We start from the raw sequence: 27,096 nt of genomic DNA on the forward strand, positions 1-27,096 counted from the left end.
TTCAATCCCTGCCATCGGCAGGCCGGACTGGGAAGGGCTCTTTTCTGAAACCCTGGACAGCTGCTGTCACTCAGTGTAGACAGTCCTGGTCATGATGCTCCAGTTTAAAGCAGCTTCTCACCATTTCACGTTGGTGAGCTTTGGGCACGTATCTTGCCTTCCATGCAATGTTTTGGCAACCTTTGCCAATATGCAAAAGAGATCGCAGCACAGTCTATGCTGCTTTTCATTTGCCAAGCCTTGAGTCCGGATCGCATTTACATGAAATTAAGTTGCGCAGAGGTGTGTCGAGGGTGTCTGCTGTCAGGGAGCTTGTTGGCTCGGAGTTTGCTCACTTGGAATGTGTTAACCAATCTATTGTTTCCCTTTGCCCATGAAAGGAAAAAAAGGGGAGGAAAAATAGCATGCATGCATATAAAAAATGGTGAATGATTGATGTGTTCATAGAAACTAATAATTAACAGATTATTATTTCCCGGGATGATTGACAGCAGAGAGACATTTTTATTTATTTCATCTTGTGGCATTTTTTAAAATTTTATGATCAACAAGTTAAGGTTGTTTCTCGTTCAGTAAAGAAACACATAGTGGAAGAGGTGTATGAGTGGGGGGGAAAGTTTTCATTGGGGAGTTAGTGACTTCCCTGAAGCTTGTTCTCTAGATGAGCCTTTCCCAGCTGTGGGTCCTGTTGGACTACAGCTCCCATCATCCCTGGCCTTTGGTCTTGCTGGCAAGGGATGATGGAAGGTGTAAAGGTAAAGGTAATGGTACCCCTGCCCATACGGGCCAGTCGTGTCCGACTCTAGGGTTGTGCGCCCATCTCACTTAAGAGGCCGAGGGCCAGTGCTGTCCGGAGACACTTCTGGGTCACGTGGCCAGTGTGACGAAGCTGCTCTGGCGAGCCAGCACCAACGCAGCACACGGAAATGCCGTTTACCTTCCCGCTATAAAGCGGTACCTATTTATCTACTTGAACTTAGGGGTGCTTTCGAACTGCTAGGTGGGCAGGATGGAAGGTGTAGCCCAACAATATCTAGGAACTCAAGGTTCCTAGAAGGTGTAGCCCAACAATATCTAGGAACACAAGGGATGATGGAAGGTGTAGCCCAACAATATCTAGGCACTCAAGGTTAGGTGAGGCTGCTCTGATGTCTCAATTTTTATTTTATTTTAGTTCAGCTTCAAGTGTCCACTGTGACTCAGGTCCACTGTGACTCCTTGATCTATTCCCCCCACCTATTGTTGTTGTTGTTAAAATTCCTGCCAACTTTCTCAGACGTTAAGATCGTTTGAAGGGGTCCTCTTGCTAGTTCTGCCACCCTCAGAAGTGTGAGATCCCTAGCTAGAGTTTTCTCTGGGGCAGTCCCTAAATTGTGAAACTCCATCCCCACAGAGGTGTCTCTAGAATCTTCATTATACAGCTTGTGATGTTTGTCAAAGTCCCCTTTCCCCAGGGTCTTGACTGTTGAGGTATTTTGTTTTGAGGGATCTACCTCTTTTGCTGAATGTGCGCTGTTCTGTAACGGCTTTATCGCTGTTTATTATTGCACGCTCTGTTGTTGCAACCCACCCCAGGACAATATGGTTAATAAGAAATCACATTAATAAATAAATAACATAAGGAAACGCTACGTAAAAAAATGAACATAAAACAAACCCATAAGAGCAACAGTGAGCAAGCCATTGCTGAGAGGCTTATCCAGTAATGTTTAGCAGCAGTCTTAAGGTCTATAGTAATATTGGTTTTTCTTCCCCATATCCCAGACTTAGGGCAAACTCAGTTCTGTACAGCTCATGTCTGCAATGTACAGATAGGCCATTACTCTTCGAGACTGATGACCATGGCTATCCATAATTTAGCCTGCCTTCCACAGTCTAAAGAAGGGTTTAGAAAGGTGCTGGTCATCTTTCTTTTTGGTTTGTGTAGGTTATGAAGTCCTGGCACGGAGTGCAAGAACTCTTGGATGAACAGATCCTGTGTGCCAATTTTTCCAGCAATTGCTGCTTGCCGTAATTCCTGATGCTAGTGCGCCAAGGTTAAGCAGTCAGAAGTCTTTCAGTTTTTTGCTATTGCCTATGTAAATGCTAGGGACGCGGGTGGCGCTGTGGGTTAAACCACAGAGCCTAGGACTTGCCGATCAAAAGGTTGGCGGTTCGAATCCCCGTGATGGGGTGAGCTCCCGTTGCTCGGTCCCTGCTCCTGCCAACCTAGCAGTTCGAAAGCATGTCAAAGTGCAAGTAGATAAATAGGTACTGCTCCGACAGGGAGGTAAATGGCGTTTCCATGTGCTGCTCTGGTTCGCCAGAAGCGGCTTAGTCATGCTGGCCACATGGTCCGGGAGCTGTATGCTGGCTCCCTCGGCCAATAAAGAGAGATGAGTGCCGCAACCCCAGAGTCAGTCATGACTGGACCTAATGGTCAGGGGTCCCTTTACCTTTACCTTTATGTAGATGCTAGTAAAGTTCATTAAGTCTTCAAAGTCATCTGGTGTTGAGTGATTGAGTGATGCATCATCTTCCTGTGCCTGACTGTAGAGACAGAGGGCATGTCTTTTCCACCCATGTGCTCCTCCTTTCCATAGTTTCCTTGATGGAACCCCAGACACTGTACACGTGGTCTCTCATCCAGGCACTGACCAGTCCCAGACTTGCTTACTTCCAGCAAGACAGTGGCTTCATGTGCCTTAAGACGAATCTCAGGGAACAGCTGTGGTTCATTAGTAGAGCGCCTGCTTTTGCATGCAGAAGGTCCCAAAATGGAATTGTGGAACTCGCTGCCAGGGGGCTTTAAAGGAGGTTGGTCAAATCAATTGAAGACATATCTCATTGGTAGAGTGCTTGTTTTGCTTGCAGAAAGGTCCCAGTTTCAATCACCAGCATTTCTTAGAAGGGTTGGTGATGACATTGTCTGAAACCCTAGAAAGCTACTGTAAGTCAGTGTTAAGAACATAGGAAGAACCTGGTGGATCAGGCCCATGGTCCATCTAGTCCAGAATCCTGTCCCCACAGCAGCCAACCAGATATCTGAGGACCTGCACACATTCTCCCCTCCTGTGGTTTCGTACAGCTGGTATTCTGTGTAGACAATATTGAACGAGGTAGACTGGGCATAAGGCAGATACCTTTGTTCTTGTACCCTAGGACCTTTGACTGGTTTGCTGTATGGATGAATCTTGAGTTCTAATATTATGAAAATGTATAAGGAAGGCAAGACCTTTGTATCAATAGAGTACTGACCCAGCTTAAATCATAGGAAAGAAAAGTTGGAGCCAACCAGTTTTCACCTTGAACTCAAAGCTGGCTGATTGACTCCATCCATGCATCATGGGGCTTAGTAAGAAGCCAACTTTGCTCTTATGGGGAAGTAGAGTGGGGGGGGGTCTGTTACATTAAAAAGAAGTGTGTGTGGTTGGGGAGACATGCAGTTTAAAGCATCTTGTTATATCCTGTGGACTTGGAACTGTCAAAAAAGGCAAAGCCTGTGTTTGAATGGAAATGCCTTCTTTTTTCTGTTGGGAATTTTCTGCTCCAAAGTGTACCAACTGTAATTATCCATAACTATGCAGGCCTGTTTTTAATGCTGTTTTATAATTACAGGTCTTAATGCTAGATTATACAAAGTCATTTATAAATAGTCAGAAGAGAAGGACTTCGGGAGTTGTGAACCTGTGGATTGCTGTAAGGTTGTGGCAGCTGATGGGATTTCAGCTGTATATACATATAGATGTGGTGTTAGCCGCGTAATGATTGATGAATCCTTTAATTAATTCCCCAACAAGTTACGATTTATAGCCCCATATCTTTTTCTCCTGACACTTCGGTGTTTGTCACTTTTAAAGACATGGCTAAGCCAGTTCTCTCTCCCCCCCCCCTCCCCACCTCAAGCGCCTTTGTGGATTTCTTGAAGTATTTCTGGAGCATTTTGCTGAATGTAACAAGATTAGACTTTCATAATTTTATGGTATAAGCAGTTGAGTTGGAATTGAAGATGGCTGTGCGCAAGATGACAACACCCTTCTGAATGTGGGACGCTTTGTGCATCTGCTTTGGGTTGAGATGCCTCTGAAGGAATCATCCCTCATTGAACGAGCCAAGTCAAAGCAGTGGGAGGTTATCAAAATCGGTTAGAAAGCATTTGCAAAGGGCACGATCCACTGTGGTGCACACTCCACTGCAAAGAGCGGGAGAACATTAGCGGTTTCCCTTCGTGGGTCTTTCTGAGGAATGCTTTGAGGTATATTGTGTCCATTATCTTTCAGGCTTGGGCAACTTGTGATCCAACAATATAAAATCAGCTCAACAGATTTTGTGGGTCAACCAGATCTTTGACAGCACCCTGCTTTTGCAAGGAGGAGTGGCGTCGCTCAGGGGTAGAACATGCTTGCATGTTGAAGATCTCAGGTTCAATCCCTGGGATCTCCAGGCAGGACTGGGGGGAGATTCCTCATCTGAAACTTTGGAGAGCCACTGCCAGCCAGTGTAGACAACACTGAGGTACATGGGCCAATGAATTTGACTCAGTATAAGGCAAGCTTCCTGTGTTCCTCTGGGCAAAGCATTGAGGCTTATTGGAGTTCTAGTGGCCAACCTGGGTTCAGCTTTCTTGTTTAGTCGTCTTCGTCGTGTTCGACTCTCCGTGACCCCATGAACCAGAGCATGCCTTGGAAACTCTCACTTTCCTCTCAGAGTTTCTCCATTTTTCATGTCCATGGAGTTTTCTTGGCAAGATACTGGAGTGGTTTGCCAGTTCCTTCTCCAGGTGGATCACATTTAGTCTAAACTCTTGGCTATGGCCTGTCCGTCTTGGGTGGCCCTGCACGGCATAGCTCATAGCTTCCTGGAGTTATTCTAGCCCCTTCGCCACAACAAGGCAGTGATCCATGAAGGGGGGGCATTCAGCTTAGTGGGTTACAAATTATGCACATTATTATCTTGTTAATGTAAAGGTAGAACTGCAACAAAACGCTGCCAGTTTGGAGGGCTCCTGCTCATGGTTCCAAACACTCGATTCCATCCCTGCCCTGGTTTTCCATTCCCCCTCCTTTGTTTCATTAGAACAGGGTGTGCATAGCCACTCCTTGAAAGGCACATGCATGTAGTTGCCTTGGAGGCATGAATCTCTGAGGAAACATCTATTTGTCCCATAGTAAGATGGGACGTGGGTGGCGCTGTGGTCTAAACCACAGAGCCTAGGGCTTGCCGATCAGAAGGTCGGCAGTTTGAATCCCCATGATGGGGTGAGCTCCCGTTGCTCGGTCCTTGCTCCTGCCAACCTAGCAGTTCGAAAGCATGTCAAAGTGCAAGTAGATAAATAGGTGCTGCTCCGGCGGGAAGGAAAACGGCATTTCCGTGCACTGCTCTGGTTCACCAGAAGTGGCTTAGTCATGCTGGCCACATGACCCGGAAGCTGTATGCCGGCTCCCTCGGCCAATAAAGCGAGATGAGTGTCGCAACCCCAGAGTCGTCCGCGACTGGACCTAATGGTCAGGGGTCCCTTTACCTTTACCTTTAAGATGTCTGTGTGATGGTCCTAGAAGAATTCCCACTAAAGCATTAGTTGAAAAACCTATTATTTAAGCAGAATAGCGGTGAAACGTCAAGGTGTGACAATAGCAGAAGAATAAAACTAGTGTCAGCATTGATAGGCTTCTTCACGTAAACATAAATTGTGTTGAAGGTATTTGCTGAAGGTATTTGCTGATAGCATTTGACTTCGGAGTAGATGCCAGGTCTCTTTATTTATTGGAGAATTAGAAAGTAACTGGTTGGATTCATGGTGAATTCTGCTTTCCCCTCAATTTTGTTAAATGTTTGGGCTTTGGGCAATAGCTGTCTGGTTATGGGGCATTTCTACAAATACATATTTTTTTAAAAAAAATACTCCATAAAATGCATTGTACATTCATGGCACCATGTTAAAATGACTAGAATATGCTTTTATCCTCTGTTCCACCTGAAAGGACAAGGTTTGCCACAAACCTATCAGATATCCAAACAGTTTTCTCCTTGTAGACCAGAGATGGGCATCCTGTGCCCTTCCACGTGTTGTTGGGACTCCAGCTCCTGTCATCTGTGACCATTGGCCAGGCAGACTTAGACTGATGGGAGCTGGAGTCCAGCAATGGATAGGTAGCAACAAGTTCCCCTTCCTGTTTTAAGCAACAGATGATGAGCATCCATAGTTAAAGGTAGGGATGGATGGATCTGTCTGCTTCTAGCCCTTAGCAATTTTGTACTTTTAAAAAAATGCTATAGGAACATTCATATTTAAACACAAATTTTATCACAAAATTGAATTTAAGTTTGTCTTTTTGGCCCTCTACTTATGCAGTTTAGAACATATTTTATGCTAAAATACACATTTGCATTCTGGGTATCTTTTTGAACCAAGAACCGTATCACAAAATTCAGGGAAGTGCAAAATCTCAAGGATATTTGGTGCTGATCTGCCAATCCAGTCAGTTTGCATTGAAATTCACAGAAACCAAACTTCTCAAGTATTCCTGAGAGAAGGGATCAGTCATAAAGTGGTTTTTTTATTATTATTAAGTCTCACAGTTTTGAGGGGGAGAATGGCTTTTCAAATCAGGAGTCATTAGGAGTCAAATAAGCCCTTATTAAAGGCTGTTTAAAGGTGCTGCTTGCTGCCTGGCCCAGTTGAGTGCTATTTCGTGTTCACTGTGCCAAATTCTATGGACATTCTCAAGATCACAGCACCCTTCTGTCCCCGCAACACCCTCTGTGGTTCAAGTGGGTACTAGGCTTTTGAAACGGACCTTTTCCAGCTGTGAAAAGGAAAATCAGCAATGCTGTTATTGGAATGTTGTGAATGCTGGGGTTTTCTTTTGTTTTTCTTACTTGCCCAAGAAATGGTGCCCGGACATTATGCATTATGTGTATATATATATCCTTCAGGCCACTTGCTCCAAAGTTGCTTCACTTAAACCAGCTAATTTAGCCCAGTTTTAAGCAGCAAGGATTTTAACCTTCAGGTCTGCCCATTTAGCTATCTATCTATATACCGTATGTCTCTCTGTCTATCCCATCTGTCTCATTTCCCTTCAAGGGGCTTAAAGATCTGGGCTTTCTAGGTCCATGTCCAAGCTCGTTCTTTTTTGCTCCAGCACTTTCCCTTGGAAAACCTACTTTTTACCACTGAATTGGAGCAAATGGGAATCCACAGAAAACCTGAATTGCTATTTGTTCCCATTTAGCTTTACAGGTTTTCCTGAGGAAAGCAGTGCGGGGGGGGGGGAGCACTCAGACATGGACTGGGAAAGTCTGGCAAAAGTTTACATACCCTCCAACATTTTACTGATGAAAATAGGGGTGTTACTACTACTACTACTTTTATTATTTTTACACCACCCATTTCACTGGGTTTCCCCAGCCTCTCTGGGTGGCTTCCAACATATATAGACACGTAAGAGAACATTAAACAATTAAAAACTTCCCTACAGAGGGCTGCCTTCAGATGTCTTCTAAAGGTTCTATAGTTACTTATCTCCTTGGCTTGGAGGTGTCATAGCTCTATAGCCTCCAACGTCTTTCTAATGGAAATAAGGACATTCTAAGGAAAAGTGGGACATTCCTGGATCAAATCAGAAATCAGGATGATGTCTGTAAATTCAAAACTGTCCCTGAAAAATAGGGACACTTGGAGGGTCTGAATTAAGTGTGGATCAGCCCTTATTTTGCCCTATAAAGTCCTGAAGCTAGATTGTCCTTGTAATTCATGTTTGAGGATCTTAATGGTGAGACAGCAGGAAATAATTTTAGGTCTCACATTTACTCTGTTTAGCCAGAATCCATGTATCCAACCTTTTTACCATACCTTGTCACCTATTGTCCCTTTGGACTGAGGGTCCGGAGCCATAACGCTCTTACCAAATTGGTTAGTGGTGTTTCAGCTTTACGCTGACACAAGCAGCACCCTTGATCAAGCTGACATCATCACCATATTTATTTATTTAATATACCGTATGCAAAACAAGTGCATATATAAAAGCAGTCAAAACAACCTTTATTTTTTAAAAACAAAAAACAAAAAAACCCATTACACACATAAGAGCAATTCAAAGAACCACATATATAAAAACAATTTGAAATCCAAAAACATGCCATCTGTTTGTTTGTTTTTTAAAAAATTCTCCACTTGGAAGGCTTGCTGAAAGAGGAAAGTATCCAACAGATGCTGATAACTCAGTAGAAATGGTGTTCATCTGATGTGTATCCGAAAGTATTAGGGGCCACCACACAAAAGACTCTATTTCAACATCCTGCAGAACAAACCTTAGCTAGGATGGTATCTGCAGGAAGCACTCTCATGTGCAACACAGTGATCAATTGGGTATATAAGGGATGAGGTGCCTTTTTAAAAAAAGGTATCCTGGTCCCAAGGGCTATGTACATGAGTTTGAATAGGGTGGTGTCCAGAGGGCTGTTATTTGATCACTCAACGCTTTGGGCATCTCAGACTCATGCACTAAAAGTTGACACTGAATGATAGGAAAGTTCTCCCTCTGTGATAGCTGATACTCACAAGCAAGTCATCACTTGGTCTTACTCTCACTTGATTCTACTCTTACCCATGTGGGGACCAGCCTTTACTGTTCCAGTTGGTGGCTTAAACGCACAAATACAGATGCACACAATGGCTGCTAACACAACTGCTAACTTTCAGAAGCACAAAAGTTTGAGCTTCACAACATTATGGTCCCCCCCCTTCAATGCAGAAAATATGGTGTGTGAGAGAGAGAGTGAGTGAGTGAGTGAGTGAGGGAGAGGAGCAAGTCAACAGCCATGTACACCAGACAGATGTTCTGCCTTTTGCAAACTCTTCCAAAACGTGGTGTTTTTTTAAGAGAGAGAGAGAGAATCAAGTCCCCCTCTGACTATATAAAAATAAAATAAAGTGGAATTGCATTTCATTATGTTGTGCTCTTAGGTAATTTCCCCCTCCCCTTGTGACTGTGTTTAAGAACCCAGCATACAAGAGAGTGCTATATTAGCGTATTATTCTCACAACAAACAGGCGCTATTCTGCTGCTACCTGCTTGGCCGTTGTTCCCGATTGTGTGTGCTTTGCAGTGGTATTTGGATGGTTTCCTGCTCTCCGCCAGCACAAAAAAGGCATTTCTGTTACAATGGCCCCTCACCACACAATGACGGCATTAAGGATTTATGTGGAGGTTTCATTATTTCCCCCTCTTTTGTTCCTTGTAGGATGTCTTCCAAGCGACCAGCCTCTCCGTATGGGGAAACAGATGGAGAGGTAGCCATGGTGACAGGCAGACAGAAAGTGGAAGAAGAGGAGAGTGACGGGCTCCAAGCCTTTCACCTTCCTTTGCATGTGAGTTATCCCAACAAGCCTCATTCTGAGGAATTTCAGCCGGTTTCTCTGCTGACGCAGGAGCCTTGCGGCCACAGAACTCCCACCTCTCAGCAAAACACAATGGTAGGTCTCCTCCAGGCTCCTATTGTGCTTTCGCTTTTGCCTCCACAATAGCTTGGCATCTAAAGACCTCTCCTTTTGTACGGTGCGCGGCTTTGCCATCACATGTACGGAACACATCACAATAATGGGAAAACTTTGACCTAGCCGGACCACTTTTCTTCCTGGCGCCCCCTTCTTCCAACAGAGTGTTGTTTCATCAAGGACCAAAAGCACCAACTCTCTCTAGCCCCCAGCTCTCTCCTGAGGTCCTCGGCAAGTTGGGAAGCAGTTGTTGAAATCCTCAGATCAGTCAAATGATATAGTGAAATAGAAATCACCTCCCTTCTCCCCAGTGGGGTTGCGGAATGAAGGACCCACCCATAGCTTGGCTTAATGTGCATTGTGAACTCCTTTCATTCTCCCTCCTGCATTCTCCTCCTGGCTGTCCCACACTTCCTCCTCCCTACATCTTCAGATTTCCTAGTAGGGTAGAGATAAGAGAGCTACACCGACTGCATAGGGAATCTGTGGATTTAGGGAGGGTATTTTGTGGGACAGGGGTGGTTGGAGGGTAACTTCGCAGGGATGAGGGGGAATTACAGGAGGCACAAAGAGGTTCACAATCCACATAGAATCACAGAATCGTAGAGTTGGAAGGGACCCTGAGAGTCATCTAGTCCAACCCTCTGCAATGCTGGAATCCTGAGGTTGACATGCCTGCAAAAATAGATGTGATGTGTGAATCAGGAGCACACCAGCCAGAGGCACCTGGGAGCACCCAGATATGGACACAATTTGAGCATTAGCATGAGATTTCTCTGCAAGCATGTAGAAGCACAGCTGAATCTTGCTCTTCTCATAACAAGCTCATTGTCCGAATGTGGATCGTGTTGTAGCCAAAATGTCAGCATCCACACAAAAGTGGGGAGTTTCCCGTGGTCTTCCAGAGGAACCTCATAGTTTCCAGAACTCCACATGATTTTCAGAGTGACAGCCTTATAGGGAGGTGGGACAAAAATCCCAATAAGGACAGAACAGTCATTCAGTAAGCAGTGCTGGCTGGCTGGCTGTTGGGCAAGAGGGGGGCGGAAATGGAGTGGGGAAGCGGACTGGAACGGAGTATCCTGTGAAAGGGCATGACTGGCTGGCTGGAATCCCGAACAAGCCAACATTCTGTTGCTGGTTCCACTTCTAGCTTCAAAGAAGCAGTGTCCAGGTTGACCAAGGCTTGGTCAACCTTGCATGTGGAAGGTTCCCTGGTTTAGTCTGTGACATCTCTAGGTAGAGCTGGGAGAGAACCCTGCCTGAAACCACAGACATCTGCCTCTAGTCAGTGTCAACATTAGTGAGCTAGATGGGCAAATGATCTGATTTGGTGTACAGCAGTTTCTTATGGGGACAGACGTCTTTTCATGCTGGGGTGCAGATTCTCAACAGTAGTCAACCAGATATCGATGGGACGCCTGCAAGCAGAACACTCTCCCTACTTATGATTGGCAGCAACTGGTATTCAGTGATACTGGCTGACAGCAGAGGCAGAACATAGCCATTCTGCTAATGCTCCATGAATTTAACTACTACTCTTCTAAAGCCACCCAGGTCGTTGGCCATCAAAACATCCTGCGGGTGTCATGAAGTTCTTCCTAGTGTTTAGTTGCAATCTCCTTTCTTGTAAGTTGAATCCATTGGTTCCATCCATTGACATTTAGGCTATGGGCACCATGTTCAATCAGGATTTTATTTTATTGCATTTCATCTGTTTTTTTCAAATTTATAATCCACTCTTTCATTAAAAAAAATATAGCAAGGCAGAGTGCAATATATAAGGATAAATTCAACAAAAGGTCCATAAAGCCATAGCTAAGAACATCAGCGAAACCCTAATTAATACAGTGCAAGGCCCCCAATTCAGTTTCAGACCCAGATCCTGGTTGAATCAGTCCTGGATCATTCCATGTTGGATCAGGACCATGCCAAAGCATGGTATTGGGCACTGAATTGGACCAGGGGGTTATGCATAGCCCCTGGTAGTAACCCCTTTCATCTATTCTTTTTCAAGCCATCCCAAACTCATGCAGGGTCACTGATGTGCTATCTTTCTGTAGCTTTTCAAAAAGCAGAAAACTCTGTTGCTTATTTTATTTTTCAAAATAAATTTGTCACGTGAGAGAGAAAATTCATCATTTTTTCAGTACGTGTCCTCCTCCTTTCCCTGACACCCCTGTTTTCTGCATCGAAAGCAAAGGGTTAAATCCTACTGCTTGCCACTTCAGAGCAAACATGGAGGGTTGATAATTTTATTTCTTGGATGAAGTGCCTTTTGCAAAGAATAACCTGGTAGGTGTGTGTGTGTGTGTGTGTGTGTGTGTGTGTGTTTATCTTAAAATGAGAGAGGAAACACAAAAGCAAACAGAATGAAAGAGAAAACCTAGATGCAATATCCTTGTACATTGGTACCTCAGGTTACAGGCACTTCAGGTTACAGACTCCGCTAACCCAGAAATAGTACCTCAGGTTAAGAACTTTGCTTCAGGATAGGAACAGAAATCGTGCTCGGCAGCACAGTGGCGGGGGGGGCATTAGCTAAAGTAGTGCTTCAGGTTAAGAATAGTTTCAGGTTAAGGACGGACCTCCGGAATGAATTAAGTTCTTAACCCAAGGTACCACTGTATGTACATTACTAGCTTACATTTTGGGAGTCAAGATACATGTCAGTGACTGTTCCTGGACAGACACACACACACACACACACACACACACACACACACCAGTGGTAACACCAGAAGAAGAAAAAAAAGTGTGGTTGTGGGGAGTACAGGACGGGTAAAGTGGGATTTAGATTTGTCCTCTTTATTTATTTATTGCCCGCCTTTCGCCCTAAGTTCTCAGGGTGGGTTACAACATTAAAACACAATATGAAAAGCAGTTTAAAACAACTTACAATCATAAAAAATAAGCTTTGGTTAAGCTTTTTTGAAAGAAGGAAGCAAAGATAGGGGGACTAGATGGAAACAACTTGTCCAAGGGGTGTGTGTGTGTGGGTGCGTGCACGCGCTTTCCTCCCTTTCTGGTGACTCCTCTCTGTTCAAGCCTCAAATTACTCATTTGTATGGGGTAGAATCATAGAATTGTAGAGTGGGAAGGTACCCGAGGCTCATCTATCCCAACCCTCTAAGATAGTATTAATGGCTGATAAACTGCCTGAATGGTTCCAAGGTGGTTACAATGTCAGACTAGGGTTTGGGAGGCTGAGGTTCAAATTTCCTGTGAACCACAAAGCTCTGCACTAAAAGACCCATCCAGCTAGCCATTCCACGTGTCTTTTCCCAGCCTCTCCTGCCTCGTAGGGTTATTGCAGAGATAAAATGGGCAGAGGGAGCTCCATGTATACCACCTTGAGCTCCTGGGAGGAGTGTCATGAATCTAGATTTTAAGAAGTCTCCTCTCCCTCCTCCCATTCCTTACCACAGTCTTGTAAGGGAGGTCTGGGGTTTTTATCCCCATATTGCCGATAAGGACTAATGCTGAGAGAGAGATGAAACCTGTTTTTGCAAGCAAATGGCAGTGGAAAGATCCCAATGGGTCTGTGTGCTGTTGGTGGCAGTGGTGATGTCCTGGTTCACAGTTCAGTGTGTCAGCCTCCTCTCTGTTCTATTAGCAATCTGCGTGCTCCACAGAGCTTTTTTTAAAACAAAAAAAGAAATAGAGAGCAGTTCTGGAGGAGGAATGTAGTTTTGCAAGCGTACCTTTTGTGCATCTAGCTTCGGATAGGTTCCCCCCTTTTAATTGTGATGGGACAATGCAGAGTGTTGTGAACACCAGTGTAGTTATTGTGCCAGCTCCAATAATGAGAATTTTCATTGTTTGGGGGGAAGCCGTCTCCTACACTGGAGACAAAAGTGTAATTACTTTTGAACGATGTGGAATGTGCTCCGCTCAAATCGCATGGCGAATAGATTTGCAAAGATTCAGATAGAGCTTGCTTAGATGCCATATGTGCAGCATGGCAATAAGGCATAGTTAGTACGTAGCGTAATTATGCACTTCTGCAGACACACAATACACACACAATTTCGCAGTTTAAACTCCACGCTGTTGTTTCCGTAAGAGGCGGGCCAGCTTCCCCGAACAAGGCCAGTTCAGTTAAAATGAAGCAAATAATGGCGATGAAAGTTTGCAATTGTCTTCCTTCAATGTCTTTTTTCCATGCTAAATTGATATTTATCTTATGATGGAATTATATTGTTGAAAACACTGTTGCACTAAATGTCATCACCAAAGTAGCACTTGAAAGCTGTTTCCATACATATAATTTCCAGGCTTGCAAACTGACGTTTGATATTTCTGCCTTTCAGTGTATACACGCACATTGTCTTACAAAATAACCCCCGGGGCGGAATAAACAAAGCAGTCCATGTTGCATCAAGCAGCGGCGGCAGCAGAAAGAATGTAATACACCTTCAGAGCTAGCATTTCAGTTTTAGGCAAGGCTTCCCGTACATCGGTTTATTGCATTTATATCCCAACATTCCTCATTTTATCCATGCGACAACCCTGTGAGGTGGGTTAGGCTGAGAGAGGAAAACTCGGAGTGGAGATCCGGACTGGAGTCAATACTCAGCATCACTGGGCGTCTCCCAAGGCCCTCTCCTTCCTTGGAGGTTTTTAAGCAGAGGCTGGATGGCCATCTGTCATGGATTCTTTAGCTGACATTCCTTCATTTCAGGGGGCTGGACTAGATGACCCTCGGGGGCATTTGTGAGTTTGCAGTTGCGAGTTTGCAATCAAAAATGAAAACAAAGGCAGGAGATTATTATGATGCAAGTCGTTCACATTGGCCTTTGGTACTGACATTTTTTAAGTAGCAAAACAAAAAGCAGGGGCAGGGCACACAATGACAGTGAACTTAAGACAATGTAGTTGCCTTAGGCTACCCTGCAGTGTCATATTAGGGGTGACTGAGACGTTCAGAGTCCACGGGCCGGGGGGTGGGGGGGCAACTGCATTGGTGAGCCAGGGTGGGGCTGGTTGGCAACTTCTTGTTTAGGAGCAACTCAGTGCGAAGCCCTGGCGTCTTTTTAAGAGAGTCATTTGGAATCAGTTAAGCAGAAAATAATCACCTGAAAAGCAAACACGTTGTTTTATAAATGTGCTGGGAACCGTAGGTTTCCCATTGTTTCCAGTCATACAGGCACACACCTAAGCGGGGGGAACAATTGAATGACTTCATACCAGAAAATATTTGTGCTTGAGCCTCTTGTGTCAATACGAGCAAACGCCCGGTTCACTCGGGGCAGCTGAAACATTGTGTACAAACCCAACGAGGTGGAAACCTGTGCCTTGAAGGCCGCCAGAGTATTCAGATAGTCCGTTCTGGTGGCTTTTATTTTTCCAGACCGGTGAAAGTCAGCAATAAATATTTTTGAATGGGCCACAGAGCCAAGAGAGAGACTGCTCTGCCCCTCTTCACAGAAGTGAGAGGAGGCTGCTGAGACAATTTGTTGATGGGTGAATCTCGATATTATGATGAAGGCCAGGTGGTCACTGAAAATGGAAGCCCTTTGTCAAGTTCTCACCATACTTGTCAACTTTTCCCTTTTCGTGCGAGGAAACCTATTCAGAATAAGGGAATTTCCTTTAGAAAAAGGGAAAAGTTGACAGCTATGGTTCTCACTCCTCCTCTGTAACGTACATTTCCCTATGTCATTATATCACATAGGGTGCTTCCTCAACCCCGTTTCATGTACTTGACTGCCCTTGTTAGGTGCCTTCATACATTGCATAGAACAAATGTGCAATCTGTGTATCTGCGCATGCAGAAAGTTGAGCTATGCACTTATAAGGCTTGTTTACATGTTGCACTGAACACATTTATATAAGCTGTCTTCACACATGTGCAAATGTTTGTGTGAAAGCGTGCATACTCACTGGTTTATGGAGTTCAGCTATTTTTAAAAATATTTTTCGTTGATTTTCAGATAAGGAAAGGTTTAGAATAGCAACAAAAATCCCCAGAAGTAAAATACAAAATACAGCAATATAATAAAAAGAGAAGAGGTTGTAAGCATATCGTGAAGCTTTTGTATTTATTTGTCAAGGGCACCAACAAACTCCACATAAAAAATAGTGCTCCTAAAATTTTGAGAAGATAAGAATCCCATATTCCAAATGTCCAATGAAGCAGGTGGCAAAAATAATTGAAATTGTTTTTATTTAGTTTTATTTATTACATTTATGTCCCATTTTTTGTACAAGCAGCTCGAGGTTTAACCCCCACAACAACCCTGTGAGGTTGTTGAATGAAATGGGCAAACACCCCTATTCACATGTAATTGCGGATGAGTGTACAATCTGTGTTCACGGTAGCAGAGCTGTACAAATAAACAAGTACTGTATTTTTCGCCCTATAGGACGCACTTTCCCCCCTCCAAAAATGAGGGGGAAATGTGTGTGCGTCCTATGGGGCAAATACAGGCTTTCGCTGAAGCCTGGAGAGCGAGAGGGGTTGGTGCGCCCCGACCCCTCTCGCTCTCAAGGCTTCAGGAAGCTATCCGCTACCCTAGGGAGCCTGGCCCGAAGCCACACCGGGCTCCCGAAGGTTGCACAGAGCTGCCTGCGCTCCCGAGCTCTGCGCAGCTCTGCGCAACCCCCCCGGAGCCCGGTGCAAAGTCGCGCCGGGCTCCCAAAGGTTGCGCAAGCTCCCAGAGCGATGCCGAAGCTGCACGCAGTTTCAGCATCGCTCTGGGACCCATTCTGGGGGCTGGGGGCGGGGGAAAATAATTTTTTCCCCTTTATTTCTCCCCCCTCCAAAATCTAGGTGCGTCCTATGGGCCGGTGAGTCCTATAGGGCGAAAAAAACGGTATACATCGTCACACAAACGTCATGACTTCCCCATGGGAAGTAGTTGGTTAAGGATAGTGGTAGTTGTTAGAAGACTTCCTGTTGTCCTCCCAGAGCTACGATTCTCAGAGTGGTTCAACAATCAATCCCTTTTTCCAGGGAACTCTGGGAAATGCGGCTCTGTGAGGGGATATGGGGTCTTCTCTCAACACCGTATGGAATTGTATCAATTCTTAGTGAGCAATTGCATCCAGCACTTTAACTTTTCTATTTTATAAAAAAAAAGTTGTGGAAACCCGTGTAAGAAAAAAATAAATGGAAGATGAATGTTCAGGGAGGGGCCTGGAATATCCCTGAAAGGGGCTGCGCTCCCCCCCCTCAATACTTACACTATACCTTAAGTTCCAGTTCATATTCAGCAGGATTTGGCCGGGGGGGGTGGGGGGATCTTGATTTGTAGTCATTCATTGTTAAAGTAGTAGTGCTGTGACCTTCTTCAGCAAGCCCACGTGATACTGACCAGGCCCACTATGAAATTCCTTATGGGCTTATCTGCCTTCCCAGGGTCCCCTTTAGAAACTAGCATGTGCGATTGCAAGCTCACATATTGAGGTTTATTTCCCCCCCCCACACACACACACCTGGAATTATAAAAAGAGAGATTTGAAAGTCTTGGCCTGTGTTCTACATGCCGATTCTGCACACACAGTTGCACCCCAGTCGCCAGCACTTAGGTTGCCATCGCAGTGTTTTAGACACTAAATTGGCCACTGCTTTCCGACGCTAATGACAAGACCTTTGGAACTCTTTTCTCTCCCCCCCCCCCAAAAAAAACCCCCACCTCCTCCTGCATCAACAGAGCTGCGGAAGTTCGGCACTGTGTTCCCAGTTGCCAATAAAGCTCAGCTTACATGTGAGAAGCTGAGGCATCCCCTCATGTTAAGTAAGGCCAGCAACCTCCAGGAACCCTGTGAAGCTCACATCACAAGATAAAGCAATTGACTCGAGTTTGTGTCTAAATTAACTGGGGATGACTTTGCCACAGATCCCCAAACAATGCTATCATTATATGTGGGAGGGAGGGTGTTTTCTACAGCGTCCCTTCCCAGTGCTTTGAAAAACTCAAACCAGCCCTATGGGGAGAAGGAGAAGTGGGGGGAGAGTTCTGGAAACAGGATTATCTGTTTGCAAGCTGCAGATAGGATAGAGGCGAAAGTCACAGCGAACGCTTGCCGATGATTTGGAACAAGGGCCAATTTTTTAAAAAAGTTTTCATAGAATCATAGAGGTGGAATAGACCACAAGGGCCATCGAGTCCAACCCCCTGCCAAGCAGGAAACACCATCAGAGCATTCCTGACATATGGTTGTCAAGCCTCTGCTTAAAGACCTCCAAAGTAGGAGACTCCACCACACTCCTTGGCAGCAAATTCCACTGTCAAACAGCTCTTACTGTCAGGAAGTTCTTCCTAATGTTTAGATGGAATCTTCTTTCTTGTAGTTTGGATCCATTGCTCCGAGTCCGCTTCTCTGGAGCAGCAGAAAACAACCTTTCTCCCTCCTCTATATGACATCCTTTTATATATTTGAACATGGCTATCATATCACCCCTTAACCTCCTCTTCTCCAGGCTAAACATGCCCAGCTCCCTTAGCCGTTCCTCATAAGGCATCGTTTCCAGGCATTTGCATCCAATAATTGTTTCTTTTGCTTCAGCGACATGATATCCTTTTGATTATTCAACATAATCCTCTTAATTATTAATCACACCTTTTGAAATATAATGATGGCTCATTGTGCGCAAAAAGGGTGGGGACATCCAGATCTACAATCCAGGTACATCGGAATTCTTGGGATGATGAAGTTGCTTAGAGGTGCTTCCACATTAGACCTGTTCCCTTGCAATGGCCACCCTTCATCCGCACACTTTTTATAGAACGTCCAGGGTGCTTTGCTAAGAACCTAAGAACACCAGAGCCTGTTGGATCAAGTCCATCAAGCCAACAGTGGCTGAACAGTTGCCTGTGGGGAACCAGGAAGAAGAAGAGTTTGGATTTGATATCCCGCCTTTCACTCCCTTTAAGGAGTCTCAAAGCGGCTAACATTCTCCTTTCCCTTCCTCCCCCACAACAAACACTCTGTGAGGTGAGTGGGGCTGAGAGACTTCAAAGAAGTGTGACTGGCCCAAGGTCACCCAGCAGCTGCATGTGGAGGAGCGGAGACACGAACCCGGTTCCCCAGATTACGAGACTACCTCTCTTAACCACTACACCACACTGGCAGGATTCAAGCAGAACAACACTTTCCACTGCTGCCACCATGGCAAGCAGCCATTGACAACCTTCTCCTCCATTGTTGCTAGCTTGTTGCATCCCACCGTTTCCTGAGTAACCCAGCCACGTTTGGGCCAAACTCCTCCCCACCTCCGATGATGAAATGCAGTTGTATGTCCAACACTGTGAGGAAAAGAGCTGTCCATTATTTTCAGGGCTCCTGTGCCATTAAATCAATCACTTCCTCTTTACTCGTTTTGTTGGTTCCTTTCGATATCCCTTGGGGGTTTAGTGATTCGGTCCTAGCTTAATGATATTATTATAATTACCCCACCCATCTGACTGGGTCGCCCCAGCCACTCTGGGTGGCTTTCAGCATATACAGAAACAAAACAAAACATCAGGCATTTAAAAGCTTCCCTATACAGGGCTGTCTTCAGCTGTCTTCTAATTACATATCTCCTTGACATCCAATGAGAGAGCGTTCCACAGGGAGGGTGCCACTATCGAGAAGCCCCTCTGCCTGGTTCCCTCTAACCTCGCTTCTTTCAGCGAGGGACTCACCAGAAGGCCCTTGAAGCTAGATCTAATGGTACAGTCTCCATTTTGCACATAGAAGGTCCCAGTTTTCCCAGCATCCTCTGGTAGGAGTAGGTATGTCCCCTGTCCAAACTAAGGCAGTTCCCTAGGTTCCCATGCCTCCCCAAATATAAAACAACATTCATTGGGAAGCAAGCTGGCAGGTTTTGTAGCACAGGCTCCAACATCAGATATGTCTTTGTCAGTATTCAATATGCCTTCGTGTCCGTGTACATATAGATATCCAGGCAGAAAGAGTTGGGCTCTAAATGAAGCTGTCATACTTAAATCACTCCGTCAGCACTCTTCCTTTAATTCCAGCTTACTTCCTGATCTGTGTTTAATCCAAACGTGCAGCCTGTCTGTGTGCAAATCTAGCGTTGGCCCAGTGCGTGTCATTTCAATTGTTTACCTTTCGGTAGGTTGCGGTGTGTGCGTTTTATCCTCAGCCATCCGCTAAGGATTTGAAGAGATGTAAATAAGAGGTTGAGATGAAGAACAAATGCACTACATCGTATCCTAACTTTGACCTGCTGCACTGAGAGCTGACTTCTTACTGCGAAAGTTCTCGTGTGGCCCTTCCATGGGGGGAAAAGATGGATGCATCTGTGATGACCTTGTTTCGTATCTCCTCCTTGGGTTACTCTCTGTGTGCCCTCATTTGCAATATGGGGAATAACAACATTGACCTGCTGTACTGTAGGTTGAAACTGCACATTCTATGAATGAACAGGTTTCTACATCCAGTCTCTGTCATCTCCAGTTGTAAGCATTAGATGATGGGGAAGATACCTCCCTGACTGGGACTCTGAAGAGCAGCTGCCGGCCAGAGTAGGCAGCCCTGGTCTAGATGGATAAGGAATCTGACTTGGCATAAGGCAGCTTTTCATGTTTGAGAGAATTTTAGGACTGTCATTGAAAGTGACAGCTCTACGTCAAGAATAAGGATGGGTAAATCTCTCAATTTCAGATTCTCTCCATTTCTCATTTTCCCAAACTTAAATTCAGTTCTCCATATTTCTGCCTCCGTTTCCAACTTAATTTCTTTTTACAAATTTCTAATGGGAATTCAAATGCACATTAGTGCAAATTTCTCTTAACATAGACTTTTTGGTATGCAATTTTGCCTAACACGCATTTTTTTTTGCAAATCTCTTTACCCTAATCCAATGCAATTTTGTATGTCATTTTCAGCAATGCAGTCATTGTTATGCACTCGTTGGCCTGGTAAATAGATGCATTTGTATATACATTGCAAAATTTGGAGAGTTGCGAATTTCGAAGGTGGCTGTGTTCCTCTTCTTGTATCAGTTTGGAAAGTGCAGATTAGGTAGGTACAGCTTTAAATGTTGACCGAATAAAATCCCTCCTCTATCTCTAGCCAAGAACCACATTTCTTCTTTGTAACATGTAATAGAGTTAGGGATAGTTTTGTTCTGCTCACATCTCAATGTGAACCTACAGTACCTAATGAATGAACTAACAAAATAGAAGTTTATTAAGAATGTCAGAAGACCTTGCTTGATGAGGCCCCAGGCCCATCTTGTCCAGCATCTTGTTCTCACAATGGCCACAGAGATGCCTATAGGACCTCTGCAAGGAGGAACTGAGCGCAGCCACACTCTCCCCTCCTGTGGCTTCCAGCAGCTGGAATTAAGAAGCATCCTGCCTGCAACATAGTCACTGGAGTTAGTAACCATGGATAGCCTTACCCTCCATGAATTTACCTAATCCTCTTTAAAAGCCATGCAAGTTGGTGTCTTGCGGGAGCGAATCCCACAATTTGACTGTGTTGTGTGAATAAGTCCTTTCTTTTGTCTGCCCCAGTCCTTCCAACATTCGCCTTCATTCTTTGAATAGTAATTCCACACTTAAGATGCATTGTGTCCTTAAGCACACTATGATGGCTACGGTCGCAATCCTATGTGCCCCATTGAGCTTAGTGAGACTTACTTTTGAGTAAACATGTTTAGCACTGCCCTCTTTATGCAACAAAGAGTTTTGCTGCCTTGCTGGAAATGTAACCTTTCTTTATTGATGCTTGGTGCATATTCTTCTGTGATGTGTGTGTGTGTATATATATATATATATATGACAGAAGAAACATTTTCTCTCTTCTACATGTTTTTTTTTTTTGTTCCTTCTTCATGCTGAAAAGACTAAACAGCTGACAGGTTTAAAACACACACACACACACACACACACACACACAGAGAGAGAGAGAATTCTATCCAGCTTTAAACTCTTATGTTTATAACCCCGGAATATCTCTAAAATGTCTTTACCTAAAACACTTTACGGTTTTTATTACCAGGTTTATGCCAGTAATAATATTTGCATCAGCTTTCTTAGGGATAATCTTTCCGCAGAACCCTCGCAAGAAAGGCTTTTGAAAACTATCGTTCCCGGGAACGCAAATCTCGAAACATGAAACATCGGTATAATCGCCCCTTCTGACAACTTAACATGACAGATTGAAAAATACAAGCCGATATGGAAGTGGGATCAATGGATTATCAAAGTCCTAAACATCTTTTCTGGAGGGGTGTGCGAGAGGGAGGGAGGCAGGGAGAGCTGGGGGCGGGAGGAGGGATTGGGAGCCGGTTGGCATGCATAAGACACTAAGTTAGCATAGCTTATAACGCCGATCCGCTTCTGTCTGACTGGCAGCGAAGTTGAGAGGGAGAGAGCGGGAGAGATTTACATGAGAGAACTCTGGGGGCTTTGTCACGGCAATTGTATAAAGTGATATACAGTACAAATCGACTCGAGCATGTCCCTGGATAGCAGGCGGTTTACAGCCTCTCCGAGCAGAGATTACTGCTTTATCTTGTCATACTAAATTAACGTGGCGGGCACACTGTTAAACAGTGGTGACCTCTTCATCTGTGGAAATTGCTGCCTAGAGGAAAGATAGTATTTAAGAGTCTCTCTCTCTCTCTCTCTCTCTCTCTCTCTCTCTCTCTCTCTCTGTGTGTGTGTGTGTGTTTCTGGCTTCTTCCTTTCCTTTCTTCCCCGTGTGGCCCGAAGGGTTTTGGGGGTAGGGTTTTAGCTTTCCACGGGGAGGAAAGGGGATGAAGACAAACAAGAGAGGGCAAAGTGGATGCTTTTAACATTGAGGTGAAAAGAAGTAGGTGCTAATTGGGCCTTTGTTTAATTAATAACTGTGCCGGAGCAGGATATTAAGCTTTTGTTTGGTCAATTTTTATGGAGATGATGTGCCCTGCCTAACAAGAAGAAGGGGGGGAGAGAGAAAAGAATATATATAGCACTGGTTCTTCTCATATGTATGATTTTATTTTTGCCTTTATTATATTATTTGCTCTGACTCATAAACACCAATCAGCTGGCAACAGTAGTGTTGGAATCTATCTATAGCTATCTATCTATCCATCTATCTAGCTATCTATCTAGCTATCTCTGTCTATCTAACAAATTGCTGTTTCAGGGATTATTTATACCAGATCTCCACCATCTCATCTAAGTTTCACCCCAATTGCTAAATATAATGGCCAGTCCAATGGATAGACTTGAGGCAGTTCAAACTACCATCATTTTACGTGTGTTTAGAAGCAGGAGAGACATGGTTGCTGTTTCCTATCTTGTTTCAATGTTTGCATATCTAGAAAAGGCTGGATTTTAGTTCAAAATGCATTTATGCAGACCCTGCAAGAATGGGGCTTTCCTGTTAATTTTGATGGAGAAGGCAGCTCTCCACTTGCCAAAGGATGCCCATGCAACGGTGTTCCTGCCATTGAGATGAATGAGGAGCTCTTTGTGCTTGGCTGTGTTCTTCTTTTTTTGAGCCCAGTGGGAAGGTGGGAACAGGAGGGTGGTCACCCCCCAGTGCAGCACATTACATGACCAGGGGCTGTATTCACCTTCTGTATAACTCTTTTTGTCCTGAGCAGGAATGGGTGAATATTGCCAATTGCGAATTCTCTCTCTTTCTCGTTTTTCCAATCTCAAGTGCAGCTCTCCACGTTTTCATATCAGTTTGTGGTTCTAAGTTGGCAAAACGCCCTCATGAAAATTCACAAGCATTTTAGTGTGAATATCTTCTAATTATATATGTGTGTGTGTTTCTGTGCCCAGTTTTGCTTAATGCGCACATTTTTGCAAACCAGTTTCCCCCTGTTAGAATGCATTTTTGTGTTGTTTCCATAAGAACATAAGAGCCTGGTGGATCAGGCCAATGGCCCATCTAGCATTCTGCTCTCACAGTGACCAACCAGATTCCCGTGGGAAGTATGAGAGCAGCCCATGAGCACAACTGCATTCTTCCCTCTTGCAGTTTCCAGCAACTGGTATTCAGAAGCATATGGGCTCCAATAGTGGAGGTAGAACATATCATGGTTAGCAGCTACTATAATAAGGGAAAGGGAAAGGACCGCTGGACGGTTAGGTCCAGTCAAAAGTGACTATGGGGTTGCAGTGCTCATCTCGGTTTCAGGCCAAGGGAGCCAGTGTTTGTCCACAGACAGCTTTTCCAGGTCATGTGGCCAGCATGACTAAACCGCTTCTGGTGCAACAGAACACCATGATGGAAACCAGAGCTCATGTAAACACCGTTTACCTTCCTGCCACAGCAGTACCTATTTATCTACTTGTACTGGTGTGCTTACGAACTGCTAGGTTGGCAGGAGCTAGGACACAGCAACGGGAGCTCCATCGCGGGGATTTGAACCACCAACCTTCTGATCGGCAAGCCCAAGAGGCTCAGTGGTTTAGACCATAGCGCCACCCGTGTCCCAATATAATATGTAATATTTACCTTGCTATATGTTAGTCACTAACATATGCAATTATGTGCACACTTTTTGTGCATGCATTTATTTTCACATTACTTGGCAAGAGAAATGCATTGTAAAATTGCTGTGTTTTGGTTTGTGTATTGTTTTGAAAAAACAGGAACTATGTAGGTTCACCTTACAATCAAAACTGAATCACATTTTTCTCCCTTCCGTAATCCGAAGCCATTGTGTGTAAGCCTTTTCCCTGCTATATCCAAGCAGAATAGGAATGGCTGAACAGTGTATTTCCATCCTGTTTCAATTTTGCTGGCAGCTCAATCATAGGCCTTCCCCTTCCCCAGCCCATTTGTGTGGCGTTTCGTTTTGTGAACTAATGCATAAAAAGTCTGCATTTAAATTGTCCACATTTTGCACCTAATTTTCAAAGGAAGTACACACTTTTAAAAATGCAAAATGCAAACTTTATAATGCGTTCATCCATAAAATGTGCATTTTGCCTGCAAATTTTATGTAAAATGTGTGTTTGTTTGTTTGTTTGTTTGTTTGTTTGTTTGTTTGTGTTTGCACATTTTGCACCTTAAAACTTCATCACACAATTTGGAGAAATGAGCAACCAGTCTGGGAGTTACATTCTGATCTACAAGGAAGTTTAGGAAGGTCTAGTAGCTTCCTTTTTAGCCACAATTTTACTCAAAAGGGTTCCCAATGAACCATCCCTTTGGGAAATTGACTGGACGTAGCAGAACATCTAAGTGCACACAACCATAATGTGACCCCATAACCCTTGTCAGCTTCACCCTTGTCCTTTTAATTATCCCAGTGATTTGAAACGTTTTATATTGTGATGCCAATAAAGCAATTTGATTTGAACCAGCCATAATGTTACTGATCCAACCAGTATGTAGTTGTTCTATCAAATAAGGTCTAAAAGCCAGTAAACTCACAAACTCTACCTGAGAGCCACCAAAGAGCTGCCTTGGTCCCGCACATGAGTCACAAGACTCCATCCTGGTTTTGGCCTGTATCCAATTTTCCTTTGCTAGTGCAAAGGCGCTTTCTTGGGCAGATGGTTGAGTTGTAATTTACCCCATCAATCCAACGCAACCGTGGAACTAGCAGAAACTTGTTGTGCACCAACAACCCGATTATGCATTCTCTTGCATAACAATGTTCTGCTGGCACAACACATTTCACCAATGGAACAAGAATGCCAGAACAAATTAAGTGGTTTTCACTTAGCGCTACATCGGATACAACCGAATGTATGACCAGCATGGGATACAACCTTGTTTCCCAACCCTGCCACCTGATGTCCCTTTAGCTCAGTGATTGGGAGCCATCTGAAGCCCAGGGACCACATTCTGTCATGAGGAACCTTCTGATGGCTTCATGTCAGAGGTGGATGGGGCCAGAGGCAAAAGTGTGTGGAGCAATGTCTGTGACTCTGACCACACACAGAATCATAGAATTGTAGAGTTGGAAGGGACTCCAAGAGTCATTTGGTCCAACCTCTGCAATCCAGGAAACTTTTGAACCCACAACCTTGAGATTAAGAAAGCCAGTGTGGTGTAGTGGTTAAGAGTGGTAGACTCGTAATCTGGTGAACCGGGTTCGCTTCCCCGCTCCTCCACATGCAGCTGCTGGGTGACCTTGGGCTAGTCACACTTCTTTGAAGTCTCTCAGCCCCACTCACCTCACAGAGTGTTTGTTGTGGGGGAGGAAGGGAAAGGAGAATGCTAGCCGCTTTGAGACTCCTTTGGGTAGTGATAAAGCGGGATATCAAATTCAAACTCTTCTTCATGCTCTAATGACTGAGCTATTCCAACGTCTCTCTCCATCCAAACAAGCGCTATCACAGTTCAAAGGCACCTTCCAAACCAGGCAAAAGCACCCAGAAGAGGGCAACTGAGAAGCATGGTTTGAGGAAGGGGCATGGAGAGATCCCCAAGGGCCAGTTAAGGAGTACTGAAGGGCTGCATTTAACCTCTGGGACTCAGATTCCCAAACCATCTTTTAAATGGAGGAACAAGAGGTAAACTCTTTTGTCACTGAGCTATGGCTGTCCCTATGTCTTCCCCCACCCATGAGCCCCCTGTCACGGACAGCCTGGCCTGCTCTGTTTGAAAGATTCCCTTTCCGTGCATACGACCCCACGACTCAGAAGGCTGACCTGGCTTGAGAATAGTCCCTGAGAAATCTCATTTACATTTCACACATGGACGGCTCTATTGTGAAGCCACCTTCAGGGAATTGGGGGCATGTCAGAATAAGCACAATATGTTGGTGGGCAGATCAATTATATGTAATTAAAATATGCTAATCACTTGTAGCTCTCCTATTCTGCTTTTGCTGTCTCTTTATTGTTTTATTTTCCTATTCACGTTTGTTTCGTGGGTGTTTTAAGCTTCCTACGATGGAAAGCCTTATTCATTCATGAACTTTTTTTTCAATAGTTTTGGCATACAAAAATCTGATAGATGGAGTCTCTGACTAAAAAAGAAAGAAAGGGGAAATGGTAGTGGACGAGGCTATAATAATAAAGCAGTCTCCTTTTTTTTTGCTGAAATAAAACTGTTTTGTAGCAAAAAGACTGAGGGCTGCAGTATAAATTTAGTGTCTTCAGATTGACCTGGGTAGTATCATAGGCTGGGTTATGCAGCTGCCTTGTACACAGAGCTGCCTTGAAGGCACAGGTGGTGACACCTGCTGCAAGAATTGTGACTGGTTTATCTAGACAGAGCCATATTATGCTGATTCTGAAGGTAGTCATACCTTGGGTTACGAATGCTGCGGGTTGCAAGTTTTTGGGTTGCGGACCGCGTCAAACCTGGAAGTACCAGAATGGGTTACTACTGGGTTTCGGCGCTCGCGCATGCACAAACACACATAATGACGTCATGCGCATGTGCATAAACGCCAAATCGCATCACACGCGTGTGCAGACGCGGCGTGGTGGGTTGCGAACGTGCCTCCCGCACGGATCTCATTCGCAACCCGAGGTATGACTGTATAATAACGGCTGCCCAATTGTTTCTGAGCCCAATTCATTGATGTTAGCACTTATCTCTAAAAAATGGCTGGGGGGCATTCAACATACCCCATACCAATCTGGCTGAACATTAAGTTCAGCCCTTTCTCCAAGTTTCATCTGTAGGAGTGATCCATTATGTACACATGCATGGACAGGAAAATGATTATCCTAGCTGACCCTGCT

The 27,096-nt window shown here is 44.5% G+C and overlaps 1 protein-coding gene across 8 annotated transcripts in view; it reads left to right on the forward strand.

Annotated features, from left to right (window-relative positions):
• Positions 1-27,096, forward strand: part of SOX5 (SRY-box transcription factor 5) — a 783,822-nt gene that overhangs the window by 440,983 nt on the left and 315,743 nt on the right. For 6 of the 8 annotated variants that reach the window (XM_082238845.1, XM_082238846.1, XM_082238847.1 and 3 more), the window contains one exon: positions 9,226-9,457. In XM_082238845.1, coding sequence (XP_082094971.1) covers positions 9,227-9,457 — 231 coding nt within the window. In that variant the 5' untranslated portion in view covers position 9,226. The remainder of the gene's footprint in view (positions 1-9,225; positions 9,458-27,096) is intronic. The other 2 variants (XM_082238848.1, XM_082238849.1) reach the window with 1 other exon arrangement.

Source organism: Podarcis vaucheri (assembly GCF_965113315.1).
Source record: "Podarcis vaucheri genome assembly, chromosome: 10".
Lineage (NCBI taxonomy): Eukaryota > Metazoa > Chordata > Lepidosauria > Squamata > Lacertidae > Podarcis > Podarcis vaucheri.